The sequence below is a fragment of the Gigantopelta aegis genome, chromosome 14 (assembly GCF_016097555.1).
Source record: "Gigantopelta aegis isolate Gae_Host chromosome 14, Gae_host_genome, whole genome shotgun sequence".
NCBI classification, from domain to species: Eukaryota; Metazoa; Mollusca; class Gastropoda; order Neomphalida; family Peltospiridae; genus Gigantopelta; species Gigantopelta aegis.
The window spans coordinates 42,367,469-42,392,179 of record NC_054712.1 but is presented as its reverse complement, the minus strand read 5'-3'; the positions used below and the strand labels follow the sequence as shown (position 1 = coordinate 42,392,179).

Here is a 24,711-nt window from a genome sequence, read left to right as displayed (position 1 = left end):
CACATAGGTCCTATTTACAGGTTAAAAGCTGGACAATCCAGAGAAGTCTCAAACAATTTTTTAAATTATTATTCTTGATATTATTTTGTACATTGTCTTTAAGATTATCTTTAAAAATGTACTAGTTTCCTCAGTAAAGTCATCTTTCTTCTTATTCTTATAATTACCAGATGTTCTTTCAACTCAACTATTTTCTTTAAGAAATCTGCTTTTTTTAAGTACTATGTTCAGGTTTCTGAAGCTCAAATGTCTTGTTTTACAGAACGTTCACATTTAAGACACAAGTAGACCATTCTTTGAACTAAAATCTTTTTTAAAGAACTTTAAAGCACTAATTTTAAATTTTGAAACTACTGTGTCCAATACCTTTAATATTCACTTTCAAAAGAACAACTTTTCTCACACTATGGAATTTACTACATGTTATTCATTTTTGAGCTGACCGTTTTCTAAACTGCACACAAAAACAGTGGGTTTTTTTTGTCATTTCCAGAACACTTTTACTTTTCTTGTTACGTCAAACGAAAATGAAATTATTTACAAAAACAATTTTAGTAGGATGATGGTACAGACTATAGATGCTCCTTAAAACAAAATGTCGTCTTTACGAAATTTGTATTTTCCACAGCACTATTTTCAAACTGCTAAAACTGAAGTGTCTTACTAAGACCGTGTATTCAAAACTCTGATCTAGTGCAGAGAAAATGTTCCTAAAACATTTTGAAGAGGCGACAATGTGTTCTGTGTTCGTGAACATGTTGCCATTTTAAAATCCCACACTAGGTTGCATAATAGTTTGACGAGAACAAGTTCTTAGCCATTCATGAAAGGTGCATGGTATGGAACATATACATTCAAAAGCACAACCACAAATAAACCGAGAGTATTTTCAAGAAATAAATATGTATACTGATATCCTTCTTCTCCTTACACTACATTCTTTAAGGAGTTTTTACATTCAAAAGAAAAAACATTACAATAATAAATGTATTATGTTCCTAAAACAAAAAAAAATTCTTTATGACACTACTTTAGTTACATGTATAATAATAATAATTTTCTATCTTTTGTAGTAAAAACCAGGGCTGCAATGGTACCAGAAGAGCAGGCTAACATTTCCTATCTACTGTAAATCAGAAAATATTAGCAAACATAAAATTTTAGCGAATTTAGCAAAAATGTTTGTTTTATTTAACGACACCACTAGAACACAATGATTTTTTTAAACACCAGCTATTGGATGTCAAACATTTGGTAATTTTGACACATAGTCTTAGAAAGGATCTTTTATATGCACCATCCCACAGACAGGATAGCACATACATGTACCACGGCCTTTGATATACCAGTCGAGGTGCACTGGCTGGAATGAGAAACAGCCCAATGGGCACACCAACGGTTATCGATCCCAATCTGACCACCCCGAATTTAGCAAGGCCAAACAAGATTCTAATATTTCATGATGCTAAATTTAAAGAGACATACAAAAGTTTGTCGCTAAACATGTGATTGTTTTGTCGGTGATTAACTGAACACATAATGCTTACATGCTATTGATTAAACCAAAAGGACAGCAAACATCTGTAATTTTCTACTAAAATTTAAGTTGTCTATAAGCTGCATAACATCAGTCAAAATTGGTCAAAAATATGATTTCAACTGATCCTACCACTTTAGCTTGTTATTTTGTTCACTGATAATGCCAACCTCGCTAATATGTGCCACTTACATGTATATGGATTTTGCTCAATTTTAAGATCACTAACATTTTATGATTTACAGTATTCTGGTTTTATGCACTTCGCGCCCATGACGACTGTTGTCGCTGAACACAGGCCCAGCTAGTACGTGACGTGACAGAGTTCCTCAGACTCCTCCTCGTTGCTCGGTCTGTTCAGTGAAGCGAAGTTTCGCCGCCCAGGCCAGCCCAAAGTCGTGCCCGGCTGTGAAAAGCTTCGACGAAGTCCCGGCTGATAGGCCAGCACAGCTTCAGGGTTGCAGGCCTTCAAGTCGAATGGATTGAAATAAACTCCCTGTTTGAAAGAGGAAGTCTTTTTAGATGATACTCCATAACCTCGTTTAATTAATGCTTATTAAGCAGGGATAGAAATGAACAAATATTTCTTTTGGTACAAAGGGACTAGTAGCCTAAGAAAGCTAATAGTCCCCAGGACAAATCGCTAGTTCTCCATTGATTAGAACCACCTGACTGATAATATATGCAACATTTGAAGCTCATCGTGAAAAAATTCAAACCTTTGTATGACTGCACAATAATCACATTAAAACATATCTAAGAGACCAGGAGGACTAGCTTCATTCAAACTGTAGTCATCCTCAACAGCTTTACTTGCCTGGGGCCAGTTAAAGCTAAATTTTAAGACGTTTACAGTATTTCCATACCTATTCCTCTACATCCATCATTTTTTCACTGTCATTTCCATCCCACCCACCGCCATTTTTTCATTAGTAGCAAGAGATCTTTTATATGCACATTCCCAAACAGGGCAGCATACCATGACCTGATATACTAGTTATGGTGCTGTGGATGGCACAGTCAAAAGCCCAATCAATGAATGGGTCCACAGAGAGGAATCGATCCTTCAATCCGTGGAAGTAATACTGTTCCTGAACACACTACAGAGTTCCATCAAGGAGAATGGTTCTGGTAAAGAGAGAGAGAGTTACCTCGAGATTGAGGAGACAGACTTCTGGGAAGTCATGATGCATCGAGTGCCAGTTCTCGGGCTGATGTCGTGACAACGAGCGTTTGGCCAGACCCAGCAGTTTCTTGTCAGAGTACTGTCTTAAATCTGAAAACACAAGACCCAGCTCAACATGTGTTAAATCTCACATCAGTTCATCATGTTATACAATATTTACAGGACTGTCTATAGCTTCTTCTCAAGAGTCCTGTCTTAAATCTGAAAACACAGACCCAGCTCATCATGTTATACAATATTTACAGGACTGTCTATAGCTTCTTGTCAAGAGTATTGTCTTACATCTGAATCACAGACCCAGTTCTATGTTATACAATATTTACAGGACTGTCTATAGCTTCTTGTCAAGAGTATTGTCTTACATCTGAATCACAGACCCAGTTCTATGTTATACAATATTTACAACTCTCTATAGCTTCTTCGCAAGAGTCTCACCTTAAATCTGAAAACACAGACCCAGTTCATCATGTTACATGTATACAATATTTACAGGACTGCCTATAGATTCTTGCCAGAGGTTTGCCATTGCAATATGTTTCCGGATAACAGAGCATCTCCAACAACTAAACTCACATATACGATACATTGTCTTGTTTAGATGTCTGTATACACAAGGTCTCTTTTTATCCTAATGTTTGTAGGCAGCCCAAACTGTATTTTACCTAAAAATTAATTTCTAACCTACAAAACAATTTATACTAGAACCAGAAACACATTTGATAAATCAACGCCAAAGTAATGGATGTCCTAACCGAACAGCGAAGGAAAAATGAAGGGAGTTACAGTCACGTGACCGGAACTAGAAGGAGCATACAGTAGAAGAATTTAGGCCATCCCATTGGCTTTTGGTATGTTAGGACCAGACTACTAGCTGTAGGAGGTGAGTGCACTTGTTTGAGGACAGGTAATGTTGAAAAGAAAAGTAATTTTTATTTGAAAATACGTCACAATAGTTGCAAAGTCAGGATGGTCCTTTTTAAAGGACTTTCTTGCAATTATCAAGACACCACTTGAGCACACCAATTCATTAATCATCAGCTACTGGATGCCAAACATTTGATAATTTTGTCATTATAGTCTTAAAGAGGAAACCCACAAAAATTTTCCATTAGTAGATTGGGTAGCGCATTCCTTTGATATACCAGTTGTGCAATTATTTTCATTGTCACTCGCTAAAAAGCTTGTGACGATTGAAAATTATTTCCCTCGTTTAATATTTTATAAATCAGATGAACGTCACTAGTCTACTTACTTTCAACAGAATACAACTCCTCAGGATAGTACTGACTCTCTCTAGTGTTAAACAAGATCATACACTAGAACATCACCAATCTACTTACTTTCAACAGAACACGACTCCTCAGGATCGTACTGACTCTCTCTAGTGTTAAACGAGATCGTACACTAGTACATCACCAATCTACTTACTTTCAGCAGAACACGACTCCTCAGGATCGTACTGAGGCTCTCTATTGCTGAACGAGTTTGTGTCCAGTTCCTCGTGTAGAATCTGCCATTCAAAGCTTTGTTCACCAAACTTCGACAGCCCATCACCTTGACCAAAGTTGTGAGAAGGCGGATCTGAAAGTAGCACAGAATGTGAACCATGTCTAAATGACAGGCAGAACTAAAAGCTGCCGATGCTAGTGTCCGAGACGGGTAACAAGTATGGGACTTAACAAAAATAATAATTAAAGTAAAAAGTTGTCAGTAGCAGGGTCAAGCTGCAAATTGTCGTAATAAATAGTCATATGCTTCAATGCCCTCATAATACTCGGTACTAACTGGTCATCATACTCAAACACGACTCCTGAAAGTTGTTTTATTATAAGGAAAGAAATGTTTTATTTAACAATGCACTCAACACATTTTATTTATGGTTATATGTGTCGGACATAGGGTTAAGGACCACACAGATATTGAGGGAGGAAACCTGCTGTCGCCACTTTATGGGCTACTCTTTTCGATTAGCAGCAAGGGATTTTATTATAAAGAAAGGTTTTGTTTAACGACGCACTCAACACATTTTATTTATGGTTATATGGCATCAGACATATGGTTAAGGACCAAACAGATATTGAGAGAGGAAACCCGCTGTCGCCACCTCATGGGCTACTCCTTTCGATTAGCAGCAAGTGATATTTTATATGCACCATCCCACGGCCTTTGATATACCAGTCATGGTGCACTGGCTGGAACGAGAAATAGCGCAATGGGCCCACCGACGGGGATCGATCCCGCCCCCTGCTTAATGTTGAATGCGTGCTGTTTTGCTTGTTAAAGTTTGCCTTGTTGCCCTGCATTCTGACCGCAATGCCCTCAAAAAGTCTCCATTGGTCTGTGCCAAATGGTCTTGCCCTTTAATTTGCCAAATTTAAGGCCTGCAGTAGTGTTTAAGTTATCAATAAAAACGTAACAGTAACAATCGAAAATATTTTACACCACCTAAAAGCTAAGGGCAACAGTTTTAAGATGTACTGTTAGATTAATCACACACAAAAAAAACCCCACCCAAACTAATTACAACTGTATTTGACAAATATATTTCATGTATAAATTAATCACTAATAATAAGCCGTTCACAATGTTTTTAACAGTTTTATGAGGGTACGAGCCACACGCTATGAGCTGGAAGTTAATGTCTGCATACTCTTTTAAAACAAACAAAATGCTAATACAAATAACATTCCACGATTGGCTATATGTTTTTAAACACAACATGCTTAAACCCTGGTCAAACCAAAATGTGTGGTTTACTTCAGTAAATTGTATGTCATTTACGACACTGAAATTTTGCTTTAAAAGGTCAGTAATATGGACCATTTTAAAATCAACCTTTTAGAAATATTAAAACCAGGAAATGAAATCATTTTCAGCATAAAAATTTATAAATTAAGACATAAAAATGCAATTCTTAAACGGTTCAGAGATAAATAATAAAACGGAAAACACAAACCAGTAATCAGATACTAATAAGTGAAAAGAAGAAAGGAATAAATGATTAAAAAGCACAGTACGTACTTTTAAATGGTGTACTTCTAACTACGTGCTTCGTCGCTGACACTTTTGCTTTCCTTGGCATGCTTGACTATGAACATAAAATAGAAATAATTGCTGCAGTTTTAAAAATATCTCAGATAAAATAAAGCAAACTCAACCAAACATACAAATTAAATATCAATTTTAAATCTGTCTCACACTTTGTTTGTGTCTGTTACAGCAACAAATATGGTGTATGACACAATACAAAGTTTGTTTTGTTTAACGACACCACTAGAACATGTTGATTTATTAATCATCGGCTATGGACAGCCAACAATTGGTAATATTTTTTAAATATAGTCTTAATGAGGAAACCCGCTACGCTATCTTTTATATGCACCATCTCAGACAGGATAGCACATACCACAGCCATTGATATACCAGTCGTGGTGCACTAGTGGGAATGAAAAATCTCTCAACAGGTCCACAAACAGGGATCGATCCCAGAGACCATATAAGATTGGAGCACTGGTTGGAATGGGGGTTAAAAGGGTTGGCTGAGGTGGGTGAACACTTCCACCCTTAAAAATTAAGAAACAACAAATTAAAATATACCTGTATGTCACAGCCTTCAGTGCTCTCTAACTTTATCAAGTGGGTACCCTTCATCTGACAAATCTTGTTGACAGCTTTCTGAAACAGGAGAGAGAGGACAGCTCTTTGTTAACACTCATCTACAAGTGGTTTTGGTGCAAGACAAGTAGACTGTTCTAACAACTTGTTCAACCAGTCAAGCTGACTGAAAATTGCAATCCATTCGTAAAATAATAATTTTTCTTGAATATAACACCATGATATACTGTAGATCCTGAAATTAATGTGATTCTAATATAACAATTTTAATGTTCATGCGAAAAATGCGGGTTCGTGTTATTCGCATTAATAATATGATGCATTTTTTTTTTTTAAATGTATCCAGCAATAGTTCAGCAAGCTACATGCATGTGTCATATGCTATTAAAACAAACAAAATTTTGTTTTCATTGCAACTTATTTTCGTGCTTATATCCAAGCATGGTGCCCTGGGCACACGCCTCAGCTATATGGGATGTCTGTCCAGGACAGTGGGTTAGTTGTTAGTGGTTAGTGATAGAAAAAAAGTGTGTAATGGACTAGTGGTCTCACACCTACCCATTGAGTCATTAAAACTCGCTCTGGGTGGGAGCTGGTACCGGACTGCAAACCCTGTACCCACCAGCCTCATATCCGATGGCTTAACTATGACATTCATTTTATTTCAATTTATTTTTGTACTTATATCCAATTAAGGCTCCAGCACGCAGTCCTGGGCACACACCTCAGCTATCTGGGTTGTCTGTCCAGGAGAGTAGCTTAGTTGTTAGTGAGAGAGAAGAGGGTGTAATAGTCTTACACCTACCCACTGAGTCATTAAAACTTGCTTGTACTGGGCTGCGAACCCTGTATCTACCACCCTTATGTCTGATGGCTTAACCACAACACTATTGAGGCCAGTAAAGAAAGATTAAAATTCTAATTTATACATTTGTAAAACAACATGAGCACAAATCATCGTAGGTAAGATAGACTAATTGTCCAATAGGCCAGCAAAAGCCGACACAATGCATCATGCGTGAATGGGTTTTAGCACGACCATTTCTTTGTTTTTGCTGTTCAAGTTCACTGCAACTTTGTCGGCATATCTTAATAAGATATAGTTGCAATGGTACATGTATGATAATGTTTAGCCAGATTTAGGTAATTATACACGTTATGTAAATCATTGCTGCAAAAATATGCTTTGAGTTGAACTCCACAAAAAACACTAGGGATTAAACAGGCTAATTGATGTGTACACTAACATATTAGTGAGTTCATCTAATTAAAGACGCCTGTAACTCAGATTTAAACGAAAAGTAGACAGACGTGTATTATTAGAAAAGTAATATTTCATAGGGAGGCCACTCGTATTAATTTCATGTCGTATTTTTGTCTGCCCACCGTCACTGCAATTAATTTTGGGACGCATTAATTTCAGGATCTACAGCATTTGGCAACTTAAGTTTCAATAAAATGGGAGGTTTTGCTGTCTAGCAATAAGTCACTTAAATACTGCTCGACTCTTACACAAGCTCGCGTGATAATTAATATCCATTTATTTTACCGTCATTGTTCTGCAAGAGCACCAAATGTGCTTGTCTGTATGGAGGATGTGCAGATGGACGTTTGTCCTTTCATCACAACTGAAAATGACACTGGACAAAAAATTCACTAACTCTAGACCTTGCCGTTCAAGGGGATACTCCCCTCAGACTAATTCAAGGAGAGTAATTTTTATCTGCCCTTAGAATGTGAATATAATTTTTTATATAAATACACAATATAGTAATATCTTTAATGGTTCCCAATTATCTAAGTATGGGAAGAAATTAATAATTCCCCAGGTCTAAAACTCTGAATGGCTATGAAAATTAGGTTCTTGTAAGCAAAACAAGGGCAGGAAAGTTTTCTGGCAGGACTAAAATACGGGATTTAAGGAAACTAGAGTATTTTTCGTGTCATATGTCATACCATAAGAGTCTTCAGACATCTGGATGCCAAGACGAGTTTCTCTCCATCCATGCTGATCACAGAGGTGTATGATGGTGCTGTATCATCAGAATCACCAGGGGTAGAACTACAACACAAAACAATCAAACATTCAGTAAATAATCCACACTGATGACAGAGGTGTACGATGGTGCTGTATCATCAGAATCACCTGGGGTAGAACTACAACACAAAACAATCAAACATTCAGTAAATAATCCACACTGATGACAGAGGTGTACGATGGTGCTGTATCATCAGAATCACCAGGGGTAGAACTACAACACAAAACAATCAAACATTCAGTAAATAATCCACACTGATGACAGAGGTGTACGATGGTGCTGTATCATCAGAATCACCAGGGGTAGAACTACAACACAAAACAATCAAACATTCAGTAAATAATCCACACTAACGACAGAGGTGTACGATGGTGCTGTATCATCAGAATCACCAGGGGTAGAACTACAACACAAAACAATCAAACATTCAGTAAATAATCCACACTAATGATAGAGGTGTACGATGGTGCTGTATCATCAGACTCAAGGGGTAAAACTACAACTCAAAACAAGCAAACATTCAGTAAATAATCCACACTGATGATAGAGGTGTACGATGGTGCTGTATCATCAGAATCAGCAGGGGTAAAACTACAAGACAAAACAATCAAACATTCGGGGAAGAACTATAACACAAAACAATCAAACATTCAGTAAATAATCAGTAAACATTCAGTAAATAATCCACACTGATGACAGAGGTGTACGATGTTGCTGTATCATCAGAATCAGCAGGGGAAGAACTATAACACAAAACAATCAAACATTCAGTAAATAATCCACACTAACGACAGAGGTGTACGATGGTGCTGTATCATCAGAATCACCAGGGGTAGAACACAAAACAATCAAACATTCAGTAAATAATCCACACTGGTGATAGAGGTGTATCATCAGACTGAGCAGGGGAAGAACTACAACACAAAACAAGCAAACATTCAGCAAACACAAAACCACAGCATAGAAATAACAGGTGAAAATTAAATTAAAGGCGGCTATTTCATGCGACCTAAACAAATTGATACAGAAGAATGATGCAACGTCATTGGTTTATAATTAAATATTAACACCATACTACAAACTAATATTAACCAAACAGGGATGACGTTTTCAATTTATACATCACTTGTAAGGTTATCAAAATGCACAAATTATGTAAATAATAATCATTCATTAGGGAAGTATTCTTTTTAATTTTATATCCGATGGACATTTATTATTATATTAAATAAGGGGAGTAAAAAATCACTCGTAGTCACCTATTAATGGCAAGCCAGCAAAACAAGCCAACATTCAGTAAATAATCCATGTCGATGATAGAGGTATACAGTGGCATCATATGAGAATCAAGGCCATATTTTCTTAGCTATCTTAGCACTTTAAAATCGTAAAACCATCATAATCACTGTGCCATGTAGTGACATCATAGCCTACGATGGTTTTATGATTTTGTAGTGCTAATACAGGTTTAAAAGTTGAGACAAAATGAGGAGAAATCCATGAAATATGGACAAAACTGGACTGTGTTGTGTGGTCTGTCCTTAGCCATTATGTCAATATGGCGAGTGCTGTAGGGACATCATAGACTATCATAATTTTATGACTTTGTAGTGCTAAGACTGCTTTAAAACTCCCGTATCAGATTTAGAAGAACTACGACAAAAAAAACACCAAAATACATTAAATACAAACCTGGACTCTGTGTTGTGTGGTCTGTCCTTGTTTATGGCATCACTATGGCATGTGCTGTAGTCACATCATAGCCTACAATAGTTTTATGATTTCCCTAGTGCTAATATACCTTAAAACATCCCTAACCAGATTTAGAAGAGCTATGACACCACACGAGGCACGGTGTTGCGTGGTCTGTCCTTGTTTATGATGTCACGATGGCACATGCTGTTGTGACATAACCTACGACAGTTTTATGATTTCCCAAGTGCTAAGATAGCTTCAAAAATCCCTAATCAGGTTTAGAAGAACTACGACACAAAACAAGGAGAAATCTATAAAACACACATAAACCTGGACTCTGTTGTGTGTCGTCTGTCCTTGTTTATGATGTCACTATGGCACATGCTGTAGTGACATCATAGCCTACAATGGTTTTATGATTGCGTAGTGCTAATATAGCTTAAAACATCCCTCACCAGGTTTAGGAGAACTACAACAAAACACGAGAAGAAATCTATAAAACACACACAAACCTGGACTATGTGTTGTGTGGTCTGTCCTTGTCTATGATGTCAATATGGCATGTGCTGCAGTTGTGTCATAACCTACGATGGTTTTATGATTTTTATAGTGCTAAGATAGCTTTAAAAGATTCAGATTTAGAAGAACTACGACACAACACGAGGAGAAATCTATAATTTAACACACACAAACCTGGACTCTGTGTTGTGTGGTACGTCCTGGTCCGACTCCTCGAGGAACTGCCGCCTGGCCAGTTGGATCTGTTTCTGCAGGAGGTGGGGATCGGCCGGCCTCAGACTGCCCAGCTTGTGGTGCAGCTCCTCCATCTTTGCCTTGTGCACGTGCTGGGTGATCGCCCACATGTCCTTGGTGTTCTTTACACCACCCTCGCCACCACCACCGCCCCTGCCTCCACTCGAACAAAACACCTCCGCCTTCGATGATATCACAGGATTCGTCACAGTCTGGAAGTTCTTGGCAGCGGCGTATGGCGAAGTCTGAATAGCACCCTCAGAGCCACACGTATGGACGGGACTACCAGGCGAAGTCTTAAGATCGTCCGTCATCGAAGTCCCCACTTCCAGCCTCTCCCCATCATCGCGGTTCTGTTGTTCCACTTTAACATTGTGTATGTACACGTTGACATTCCCCGTGTTTAGACGGTTAGCGTTGCAGTCGGACTGATCACCACTGGAGGAACTGGATGTCGAGGACTGTCTGTTGAACGGTGGAACATGTCTACCATCACTACCACCACCACCAGACGACCGTCTGAAGATCACGCGTTCGTGGGGCGTGGCTTTGTACCCAACTGTCTGACACTGTGGTTGTTCTTCGCTTGCACTCCTCATGTTGCCAGACTCGCTCACCTGCCTGGCAACGGTGGTGGGTCGGTGACTCGCTGATGACGATGATTCCGATGCGGAGCTGTCAATGGACGAGCGACGGCTGCCAACACTCGGGTAGTGAAGACTCTGCTTCAAGATGTTGTTGTTGCACTCGATCATGGTGTCACTGCACAAGCTGTCAAGAGTGTTCTGAAATAACGTACAACAACTTCAGGGATCCATATTGACCTGACCTATCTTAAGTATATTTGTCTACCCAAATGTTTCTGTTAAAAGGAAGGAAGTGTTTTATTTAATTATGCACTCAACACATTTTATTCACGGTTATATGACATCGGACATATGGTTAAGGACCACACAGATACTGAGGGAGGAAACCCGCTGTAACAATACTTGATAAAGCAATACCCATAACATCAGCTCAATATCCTAAGGCATTATGAAAAGAAAATCTGAAAAACTATATGTAACAGACAGAGACGAAACCTATAGTCCCCTCCAGTTGGACCAGTAGGGAATAATAATTTATAGATATATATAATGTACATTGCAGGGTCTAAGAAGCTCAAAGAATAATGGCAAATTCAGTCCAAAACTACCGAGGCAGAATAAAGGAGGGACATGTATTTAATGACGCACTCAACACATTTTATTTACGGTTATATGGCATCGGACATGTGGTTAAGGACCACACAGATATTGAGAGAGGAAACTCGCTGTCGCCACTTCATGGGCTACTCTTTTTCGATTACCAGCAAGGGATCTTTTATATGCACCATCCCACAGATAGGATAGCACATACTACGGCCTTTGTTATACCAGTCATGGTGCACTGGCTGGAACAAGAAATAGTCCAATGGATCGATCACAGACCAATCATACATCAAGCGAGCACTGTGGCTTGCTGGACCAAATGACTGGCAGGTATTTCAACCAATTTTGACCCCCAATATCATATCCTATCAGTACAAAATAATTTTGTATTATCAAATATTGCACAAGGGGATGTTTCTCGGTATAAGATAGCCTTTCTGCTAGTTACAAATGAAAATATCTGTTTCCTCACCTGTGAATACCTCTCGTTATCAACGCTACAAGTAGAGTCGGTTGTTATGATGAGATTCCGAAACCGATCCTCCTGTGATTCAAACATACTGGTAGAACGCTTTGGTAGCGGGGGTTTCATGTCTGAAAGAAATAAATAAAAATATTTAAACTGTGTGGTCCACAGGTTGTCATTATCTTTGAAAATAGGCAGTTGTTTCCGATAAGTAGTGAACAGTTTTATCTAATGTTTTGTATGCATGATAAATGTACAAGAGAGATCAATTTAACCTTCTGACTACTGCAGGCAAAGTATCTCGCCCAACATCACCATATATTGGGATATGAATTGTAGGGGATTTTTTTTAATTCTAGTGAGAATGACATTGTTAATGGGAATAATGGACATAAATACTGGACAGATGGCCACATATGCCCGTAAGTAAACACAACTTCTAAGATTGTTTACTTAATTTTAATCAATATTAACTGATCTAAAATATCATAAAAATTAGAAAAACCCACGAAACTAATACTTACCGATTCAAATATGAATTTATGTATTTATAAAACATTTAAGTGAATATATGCGAGTAAAAATTATAAACTTGTACCCACTCAACGTGGTTTTTGTCAAAAATTAATCCAGTAGTCTAAAAGTTAAAGATGTCCACAATGCTGATCTCAGTCTTCGCCAGGAAAGGCGAGTAATCTCTCCCACTCCCCTACACCTCACCTGAAAAGTTTTAGGTGTGGCAAATCACCTTGTAATAAACTTTTTACTAAACGTCATTTCAAACTTAACGAGACTGCCCGCCTAGCACCATTTCTGGGGCGACCTTCAGTTCACCTTGATTTTGTTCTTGTCAAAGACTGTGGCCTAGATGCCAAAACCACACTGTCCAATGAAATTAACACTACCAAAATGTGCAAGTGCTGCAAGTAGTTTTAGTTGGGGAAAGTTTTCTGCTCAATGCCATATGATCATCACAAGCTGAGAATCCATTAGAAACTCTTTTGGAATCAAGGTAAAGGGGGATTATGTCACATGATAAAGGGCAAGAGAGTTAGGTCCAAAACACACCGAAGTTGGGTCTGGCGAGTGTGGCAAAGACACACCACGTCTGGTATATTCTGACGTCTGGGTCTGTAACTGTTACGTTTTTTCAATATTGCATTCATATCTTGAGATATATTTTGTTCTATAAACACCAACAATAATTACGAGAATCCTACTTTGAGTAATATACATCTTTCCAGTTGTTTATCAAGAATTTTTTTTTTTAATACAGCTTGCACAGGCTGCAGCTCAAACTTAAAAACAAGCTGATTTTCACTTTCATTACTGATATATGGTACTTTTAATTTTAGAATGTAATTATGCAGCACATAACCGATTGGCGTTCTCATGATTATAAAGTTGCATAACCGACATGCGAACAAAACAACGGTTCTCGTGAAATATTGTGCCCTGCAGCTGCCAGTGTGAAAATATAGCGTATGTTCTATGTCGTCTGCTGCCAGATCTGTAGTTCATGCCAGCACAGACACAGCATAATTAGTCCTATTCAATTCAGTGTTTAATTTTTTCGACTGGTACCATACTCGCCAGATCTGATGTGTTCTGGGCCTTACAGTACTGTGAATTTACCCACACACTAAAGCTACACGTGCAATTTATCACACTGTGAAATACAATCACCTGTCTGTCGTTCAGGGGACGATGTCTGTCTTCGGAGCGGTCGTGGTTTCTTCAAGCCTGTTACTTTAGGAGCTCGCACGATCCCCACACCAGCGGCCATCAATGCAGACATGGTTCACTATGTAGAAATTATCACAACTTATTATCACTTTTAAACTTCAACTGTTCATAATGAATCATAATACTGTAGAACAGGCATCGGAAGCAGTGGGGTTGGGGGGGGCTAAAAAGAACTCCCCCCCCCTCCCCCAAATCTGAAGATAATTCATTGGCTCACTCCAGTTATTATAATCTTCCAATGCCTACATATATATATATATATATATATATATATATATATATAAATATATATATATATATATAAATATATATATATATATATAAATATATATATATATATAAATATATATATATATATATATCAGTATGTGAGTGCAGATTTTGTTTCAAGGACACAAATGCCATCACATAAACTAGAAATGATACTTCCCCTCCAATACCAATTAGTTTTAGACTGACGGGATAACATTAAGTTCTAGTGAATGTAATAGAAATGTTATAATGATGCTCTATGTACTCAGCGGCAACTATTTCTCAACACATTTTAATTACCCAATATGGGATTGGACATACACATACATACATGTACATATGGTTCAGGGCCCCGTTCCACGAAGCGATCTTAGCACTAAGATCACCTAAGTACATAGTTACCTAATTGCAAGATTTTAGGGTACATAATTTTACCCTTCGTACCCTCTGGCCAGGTCTGTAGCAGGGGGTGGGGGAGGGTGGTGGCAGGAGGGCCCGCCCCCCACCCAAATAACTTTAGCTTTTTTTTTTTTTTGATAACCTTTACATCTCGAATGAATGTAAAAGTTATAGCGAGAGTTACATTAGCGGGCAAATAACATTTGAATCATGCCCCCGGACCCCCCCCCCCCCCAAATACCTCGCGCCTTCGGCGCTCGTTCAACTGGACCCTCCCAATAATGTCCACCATGCTACGGGCCTGCTGGCAGAAATCCTGGTTTGTAATGTTATTAAGTAGTGAAGAATATTTGTGTGTATTACAGCTTTCGTAATTTCTTCTTTGTGTTTTGCCATTAAACTACACACTGCTTACAACTCTGTGCTTACAGTTACAGGCCTCTTTAGAACTGAAAATTGGCAGAAACTATTTAAGGGATATATGCAAAAACTAATTTAGGTATCCGTGATCCACCCCCTCACTAAATTTATTCAAGTGCCTCTTTTTTCTGGTGTTTGTTTTTCACTGGGTTTCCTTTTTCAAGAATTAGTCCATCGTTACTGAATTTTACAAAATTAAAGGTGGGTGACTAACTGACCCCATGCACCCTTCCAAGTAAAACAGAAAAGCTAAAAAAAAAAAAAAATAATAATAATAAAAATCTGAAAGTTTTAATGATGTTGTGTGTTAAACATTTTAGTGTTTGCCTTCAAAAAAGAAAAAAGAAAAAAAATATTAATTAGTATTTTATTATATTATTTTTATATTTCTTTAATTATTTTTATTTAATTTATTTCATTATACTAATTATTACAAAAGATATATTATGTCATTATTCTGTAAGTACAGTGTTTGACTGAAAATATTAGGCACGTTGTTGAATAACAAAATTAAAGGTGAGCAGCTGAATTACCCCCATCTTTCCAAGTAAACCAGAAAAGCTAAAAAAAAAAGAAGATAAATTAAAAAAATAATAAAACTGAAAGCTTTAATATTGTGTTAGTTGACTCTAAGGATAGGCCTACCCCTTATTTTGCCCCTTAGTATCTCGTACAAAAAAGGCGTGTATGAAGTATTATATGTAGCAGAACTAGAGCAGGTCATAGGATTTCAAATTTCATGGAAAATACTTTTTCGGTTCCCTATCTTGTGATCATGGGAACCCATCGTAAATTGGTATATTATATAGTATTTTCCCTAGCTTGTTTTAGCATGGCGCAGGACCATGCCTCTATAGTCTAGCACCATCTTGCCTTAATCAAGATGATGCTGCCCTGAGATTAAACAAGCCTTTTTCAGTAATTAAATTCTAAAATTGCCTTTATAAAACACCAATTTTTTTTAGGTATTATTAATTAATAAAATATGCCTTTTATAATCTTTTGCCATTTACTTATTAAAGCAAGCATATAAATTACATTAACGTTTTTTTCAATTAATTTTTGTGTGTTTTTAATGGAAAAAAAAAGTGCCCCGAAAATGGCCCCAAAGTGTTTGGTCTATCATGCCTTGCAAAATTTCTAGGTAAATCACTATTATATATATATATATATTATTTTTGTTGAATAGTCGTACTCGATATAATAATCATGGGAACCGAAATTTCTGATCCATGATTCTACCAACACAGTACCGGAAATGTAAAATCCAAAGGCCTGCGGATATAACGTTGGTCTGTTTTAATGCATGGGATAACACAGTTCTGAGTTGTTGTTGTTTTGGGTGGGTTTTTTAAATGAATCAATTACATTGATGAATTGATATCACCTGCTGTTGGGTTTGTTTGTGTTTTTTTTCCCCAGTGCCCCCTTTCCTTTCTCTCCTTTGAATTCCATCTCATTTCTTCCTGATCTGGCAACTCCTATCTTTCAACTTCTTTTGCTGTTCACCTCCACATCCCAGTCCTTGTCTCTGCTGTTGGTTTTCATAAAGGTGGTGTAAATATTATTTGGTACCCAAGATAGGTATAATTGTAATGATAAACACTATCAATGCTGTTGTTTTTGTAAGCGGTGGGATGTCTTGGTGCTTGTAAATTTGGCTGAAAATTGATCTGTGGGACATAAAATGTACATACTTCGGAAACTAGGGTTGGTGACTTTAATAGGAAAAGCCACAGTGACATCACGTTTTGATCACGTGGTACCGCGTGAGCACTGGTAGGCAAGAAACCGCTGTTGACATTAGTAGTAATGAACAATCAAATGTTTTTTCGTCAATTAAATCAGTATAGACTAGTTTTGATAAATGGTATTTTTTCATGGTAATTTCATACGTTGTTGTTAGTTTCACAAATCACTGTAGGAAGGATTGTGGAATTAGTTTTATCAAATACCACTGGAAGCGAAATGTCGAACAGTAAGCTGACAACAATCAATTTTGCCCATTTCACAATGGATATCGTCATTGTATACAACGTTTGTTGTATGTTATTCATTTGTAATACTAGTACACGTCAGTATTTTATTGAAATGAAAAATTGAAAAGATAATCAAATTAAAATGGAAAAAAAAAACCCACAACACCAAACTGTGACATGGAAACAAAGAGGCCCTGTTGACAGTACCCAGTCAATCGACAAACAGTGTTTTATGTAACTTTTTGTTTGTATTGACAAATCCATTATAGTGGGTGAAAATAATTCTGAGTATATTTTATATTGTATCATGCCATAAAATATGTAGGTGGCTGGAGTATTTATATTTTTAATTAAATATTAAACAGGGAGCTCTGTGTGTGTGTGTGTGTGTGCATGTGTGTGTGTGTGTGTGATAGTCAAATCATGCTATAGTTACTAATACTACTATGTACACAATATAAAACTTTAATATTTATATCACAGAAAATTCTTAATTTTCATATTTTTTCTAGATATCAATGATCCCTGTTTATGGACAAAAAGAGAACCGGCAGCTGTTGGATAAAATGAGGGCCTTTCAGGATGATTTAAGGGATGCTAAAGAGAACACTGGCATCAGATTCGGCGATTGTTTTCACTGACTTTCCAAACTATGCAACATTATTGGGGCTATTCAATATGTGATGATGACATTGATAACACCTGGACTTAATCGTTTTTACCAGGATCTCTATTTTGTAATAAAAACAGAATTTACAAAATCAATAAAATTATATTTTCTTTTTTTATCATTATAAACCAAATATCACATCATATACATTGTATGCATTGTGTTAATTTGTGTCTTAAATTAAAACATAAAAACATTTTACTGTTACAATTTACAGTAATTAGTTGTTTTAACTAGTTTATTAATGAGGTTGAAAGCGAAAGCCTTTAAAACTGTGTCTCTTATCAAAGGTAATTGACACTGTTTGGGATTTGAAAGGAAGGAATCTTTTATTTAACGATGCACTCAAGTCATTTTAATTACGAATATATGGAGTCGGATATGTTTAGGGATCACACAGATAATATTAGGAGGAAACCTGCTGCTGCCACACAATGGGTTACTCTTTCTGATTAGCAGCAAGTTTTTTTTTTATATGCAGCAGACCACAGACAGGATAATAAATAGCATAGCCTTTGTTACACCAGTTGTGGAGCACTAGCTGGAACAAGAAATAGCCCCATAGGACCACTAACAGGAATCAATCCTAGACCGACTGCGTATTAAACTATGTCTTGCCCCACATGGAATTAGGTGATTAAAATATTAATGGAAAATTTTTATATATATATAATATATACATATATACAGTCAAACTTAAATAACTCGATCTTAAAGGGGACGAGGAAATAGTTTGAGTTTCAGGGAGTTCAAGTTTTCGAAATTAATATATAAGAGTTCAAATTTGAAACTGCATTGCAGCTGGTTTATTTCGCTTAATATTGTAAGAAGCGTGCGCTTTGCTGCCTACCTCTAAACTCTTAAAAACTATGCATCTCTATTTACAAGGCGAATTAATATATCAGTCATCTCATCCCACCCCACCCCAGCTGTTGGCATCTTCAACGGCTGTCCTACATTCATTTTGTGTATATTGTAAGAGTAAGTAAATAAAACAAAAAGGATCACCCAGATGAATTTGAAATATATGCTTGATCATATAGGCTACATTTATTTATTGACAGAAAAAAAACAATGAAAAATGAAGGCATTTACATACATACATACATACATACATTGTTTTTGTATATAAATAACAAAAAGTAACGTTGACATATTTTGCAGATATCACAATGTGGCGGAACGTAACTACCAAATAAATGCCGAATAACACTATAAGTACATTTGTTTTACACAAGATTATTTATGCTTCACACCTCTATTTTCTTTCTCCAATCTGGCCACCCACCCTCCTTACCCAGACTGCTCGATCTGTGATACATCAATTTTTAACATAACTAAATGACTGGTAATTGATAAACATTAACTGATACATAAATAGAAAAGCTAAAGTTTGACATGATTCACGCCTTTGAGAGCAAAAACAAACAGCGCTAACAATTATTACAAGTGCTCTTTGAAGTTAACCAGACTGTGTCTGTGATTAAGTATTACGTAGCGAGGCTCTTCACCATGGACAACACTGACTACCAAACATAGGATCATTTCGTTCTGCTTAGTCGGTGATCTATTATTCTATAATAATCACCCCAATCCTCGACAGCTAAGACCACCTGAGACAGGCACGCTTCGCTTGTTTGACATGATTGACAATACATTTGTCTTAAAATACTATCGGCAACAACAGTTTGATCAATCCACACCCGTCGAGTTTTAGAGGTGCATACTCTATTAAATCTTTACGACGGGACCAAAGAATTAGGTCGAGAGATCCAGGTTATCGAGTTTTCGAAGGTCGTTATTACTAGTTTGTATAGCAACACACACACACACACACAGAGAGAGAGAGAGAGAGAGAGAGAGAGAGAGAGAGAGAGAGAGAGAGAGAGAGAGAGAGAGAGAGAGAGAGAGAGAGAGAGAGAGAGAGAGAGAGAGAGAGAGAGAGAGAGAGAGAGAGAGAGAGAGAGGGGGGGGGGGGGGGGGCTTTAAAAGGCTAAGTTCTGTACTAATATTTAAAAAGGGACGCTGTAGCTAGAGGGACCAATGTATGTGTGGTCTTGGAACAGGTAGTGAAACTTAATTTAGTATCCTCCATTTTAATACAATGTGTTAATATATGTATCCGATGTCAGTAACTTAAGGAATAAAAAAGGACTTCATAAAATTAATAGTTTTAAAGTTTTCTAATAAGATACTTACTTGCTTAAAGTTTAAATTTTATTGTTGATGAAAAGCCTTACAAATGAACCTTACAAGTATAACACATCATTCTAGCACAATGACGTCGTAGAAAGGTGCTAGAAAGGGGTGGTAGAAAAACCGTCTACCACATGTGTGTAGACACTAATCCGCCATTTTCATTGGTTAATATTAGGATGTACACGGCAGTTGCTACCGGTTGATTACGTAATTTTTTAAACAAAGTAGTATATGACGTCACATAATATGAGTAGGTCTTCTCAATACCACTGTATGCTTTCACACTCGTGACGTAACATGGGTGTCAGCTTAGAGGTGACATCACGTTACAAAAATAAAATTGAAGAGATTTACAGTATAGTTAGACTAAATTAATAATTAAATTTATGAGACAGGTTGTGCTAGAAAATAGTTCTGGCACTCGTCCTTTTGTATATGGTTTTTCTGACACTCGTCTCAAGAAAATCAATCCATGGAGCTCACTCCAAAGATTGATTTTCTTGAGACTCGTGTCAGAAAAAACATCTACAAAAGGACTCATGCCAGAAACTATTAGTCTTGTCTACTGGTTGTTCATTTGTAACAAATGTATATATATACTGTAGATCTCAAAATTAATGCGTCCCTAAATTAATGCGAGTGACGGTGGGCAGACTAAAATGAGACATGAAATTAATGAGTGGCCTCCTTTTGAAATATTACTTTCCTAGCAATACACATCCGTGTACTTTTTGGTTCAATCCAAGTTACAGTTGTCTTCAATGAGATCAACTTACTTAGTAACATATCTGTGTACACATCAGTTAACCTGTTTAGTCCTTAGTGTTTTTGGTGAGATCAACTCCAAGCATATTTTGCAGCATTCAATTACGTAAAAGGTATGGTTACATACATTAGCATATATGTACCATTACAACTGTATCTTCCTAAGAATGTAGACATATTTCAAAGTCATAACAAAAGAACAATTCACCCAACTAAGTTTCATGAACTTTAACAGTGAAATCAAAGAAACAGTCGACCTCAGGATTAGCGTGCTAAAACCCATTCACATGCGATGTATCGTGTTGGCTTTTGATAGGATAGCCAAAGACCCTGCAATCATCATGCGTGGCTGGCATCTTGTTAGATTATTGTACAGTTAGTATGTCTCATCTACAATGAATTGTACTCCAGTTGTTTTATAAATGTATTAGAATTTTAATCTTTGTTTTAAAAGAGTGTGACACATAGCTTGCTGGACTAGTCAACAATTAGTTAGACTTGCCTACAAGGAATTGTTTTCCAGTTGTGTTATTTGTTAGAATTTTAATCTTTGTTTGTTTTGTTTTAATAACATGGAACACAGACAAAACATAGAAATAAATGGGTCATATTATTAATGCGAATAATACGAGCTCACAGTTTTCGCATTAATATTATGATCGCATTAATTTCAGGATCTACAGTATATATATATATATATATATATTATTTATTTATTAATGTGAAGAAAAAAAGAAGAAAAAGAGGAAGTTTGTTACAGTCTTGACCTTGGCCAATCGTCAAATTTGATGGGTCAAAAGAGTACATGTATCTCCTCCATACAGGAGCTATGTAGAATAGCGTTCCCGTGCTACAAGCGGTAATTTAAGCACGTTTTGGCCATTGTTTGCTATTCACGCCACGCTAGTTCGCTTTGTTACTACTTGCCATTATCGACTTGTGCCTACCAGATGCGCGCGTTTGCTAATATGTGACGTCATTTCTCTAAACACATGGCTGGTCCTATATGGTACTATGATGATTTCCCTAGAAATTAGGCAAGGCATGGTAGACCAAACACTTTTGGGGCATTTTCAGGGCACTTGTTTTTCATTAAAAATACACAAAAATTAATCGAAATAAACATTAATGTAATTTATGTGCTTGCTTTAATAAATGAATGACAAAAGATATAAAATGCATATTTTATTAATAATACCTCTTTTTGTGTTTTATAAAGGCAATTTTAGAATTAATTACTGAAAAAAGCTTGTTTAATCTCAGGGCAGCATGGTGCTGATTAAGGCAAGGTGGTGCTAGACTATTGAGGCATAGTGCTGCACCATGCTAAAACAAGCTAGGGAAAACACTATACTAATACTATACATAATTTTTTATTATTTTAATTGTTACTATAATAAATACACTATTAATTACAGATTTACATTTTTAGGGGCCTATCTCTAATGCAGACACCTTAGTTTAAGAGGAGCTATCACTCACACTCCCACACACCCACACACTCCACACTGAGTTAAAGGAGAATATTTTAGCTCCCTAAGTTAGGGGAACAATTAATCACTCCCCTCAAGTCTCGTACTGTACTGCACCTGTTGTCATAGCTGCAATTACAACATAATGAATATAAATATATATGCCGCATATATGTTGTTTAAATTGGTTGTTTATTTTTAGTATTCGAGTGAGGTTTTCTCAAAAGGTATATCAATGTCGGCATTAGACTGATTAATGGGGGACGGGAGACATGCGGACATCGTAATGATCGTTACCTATGAATAGTATTGATGTCGATTCGTTTATTTTAACATATGTCTACAAATGCAAAGATGTAACCGCTTGAAAAACATATATATCAAATGACAATATTATATCACGAATGTATAAAAATTAATACAAACATACCCTAGGAATTTAACTAATATTTATCGTTAAACCTAAATGTGTAACCGCTTCTTAAAAAATTGCAACTGTAGCAGTCTGCCAACGTTTTCTCTTCGCCGTTTCCTCTCTTTTTGTGATGCACCAGGTTAGGATTAGGGTTCTACAGAAATATATGCATTTCAAGACATTCAGTTTTCTAAATTTTACGGAGGGAGTATACCTCCGAGCCTCCTAGAAACTTTGCTTTGCGCCTTCGATCTCAGTCCTCTCCCCCCCCCACCCCAATGTCAACTTGCTTCCGCCGTGCCTGACCTAGTGAGATTTTGCCATGGTGCAGAATCATGATTGGAGAGATCGGGCTGGATTTCTGGCAAACATGGCTTCAAATAAGTTGTTTGAGCAGATGCTATCAAGGAACTCAAGAACGGAAATGCACTAGGCCATGCGGAGTTATTCAAAGCTGACCCAAAACTAGCAGCCAAACGTCTTCAACCCGTATATGTCATGATATGGGAGGAATAGATAATTCCTGATGAGTTGTGCAAAGGCACACTTGTTAAACTCCCCAAGAAAGGCGACTTGACAAACAATAACAACTTGTTGTCAGTCTCCAGCAAAACTCTTCTGTAATATTATTATAAAACGATTATCAACGGCAGTAGACAAGGTGCTAAGAAAGGTACAAGCTGGTTTTCGAAAAGGAAGAAACTGTACGGACCACACAGTATTTACTCTCAGAAACATCATTAAACAGTGCACATAATGAAAAGAGAGAACTGTATATAAACTTTACAGACTTTGAAAAAGCCTTTGACAGCGTGCATAGAGACAGCCTCCTGGGGGATACGTCGTGCAATGGAGTTCCATCACATATTGTGGACATCATTAAGCTCTTCTGTGATAATTACACATGCTCCATAGGACAGTCAGATATTGCATTTAAAGTAAAGTCAGGGGTCAGAAAAGGATGTGCGGTGTCAGAAGTACTATTCAACCTTGTAATAGACTGGATTAAAAAGAAAACAACCGAAGAAACAACGCGAGGAATAAGATGGACAATGTTTCCCTTTCTTGAGGACACGACTTACAGGAAAAGACAAATACACTCAATGACAGCAGTAAAAAAACATTAGGACTAAAGATAAACAAAATGAAATGCAAAGTGATGGGATTAAACCAGAGAAATCCGATAACAGTCTATCTTGATCACGAAGAACTGCAAACCACAGTCACCTTCACCTATCTAGGAATCATATTGTATGCAAAAATGGAGATGCTGGTGGTGACATAAAACATCGCACAAACAAGGCCATATGTGCTTTCTTCAGACTGAAACCTGTTTGGAAATCAACAATATATTCAAGAAGAACAAAACTTAAGCTATACCAAAGCTGTGTCTTCTCCATTCTTTTGTATGGCTCAGAATGCTGACGTATGACAGAACTTGACTCTAATCACCCTTCTACCTTCCACACAAAATGCCCTCGAAATATAATGACAAAAAAACTTCAAAGTAGCAACTGTTTATAACAGCCAGACAAAAGAGTATGAGGAACATAATCATTACTAGAAGATGAAGATGGACTGGCCATATCGTAAGAAAGAAAGATGACAGTATTTTCAAAACTGCACTGAGATGGACACCAGAAGGAAAACAAAAACGTGTTCGGCCCAAACAAAACTGGTGGGAAACTGCAGAAAAATAACTAAAACATAAGTTAACGCCAGGCAGCAAAGTAAGTAAGTATACAGCTGAATCACAGACCACTGTAATAATACAACATATAAATAGGTTAATTTGTGGAGTGAACAGTATGCCTGTTTAGATGTGGCCATGTTATTGATCCTGACGCCTTATAACCATAAATAAAATGTGCTGAGTGCGTCGTTAAATAAAACATTTTTTTCTTTCATTTCCA

General features: G+C 36.9%; 1 protein-coding gene across 1 annotated transcript; it reads right to left on the bottom strand.

Annotated features, from left to right (window-relative positions):
- Positions 1-1,127: 1,127 nt before the first annotated feature.
- Positions 1,128-23,054, bottom strand: LOC121388199. The gene is made up of 10 exons (XM_041519467.1): positions 22,814-23,054; positions 14,168-14,285; positions 12,488-12,609; positions 10,766-11,610; positions 8,295-8,400; positions 6,321-6,398; positions 5,745-5,811; positions 4,152-4,304; positions 2,689-2,813; positions 1,128-2,033 (listed from the first exon to the last, which is right to left on the bottom strand). Exons 2-10 carry the CDS (start codon positions 14,277-14,279, stop codon positions 1,842-1,844), a joined length of 1,800 nt encoding a protein of 599 aa, XP_041375401.1. The 5' UTR covers positions 14,280-14,285; positions 22,814-23,054; the 3' UTR covers positions 1,128-1,841.
- Between the last annotated feature and the right edge of the window lie 1,657 nt (positions 23,055-24,711).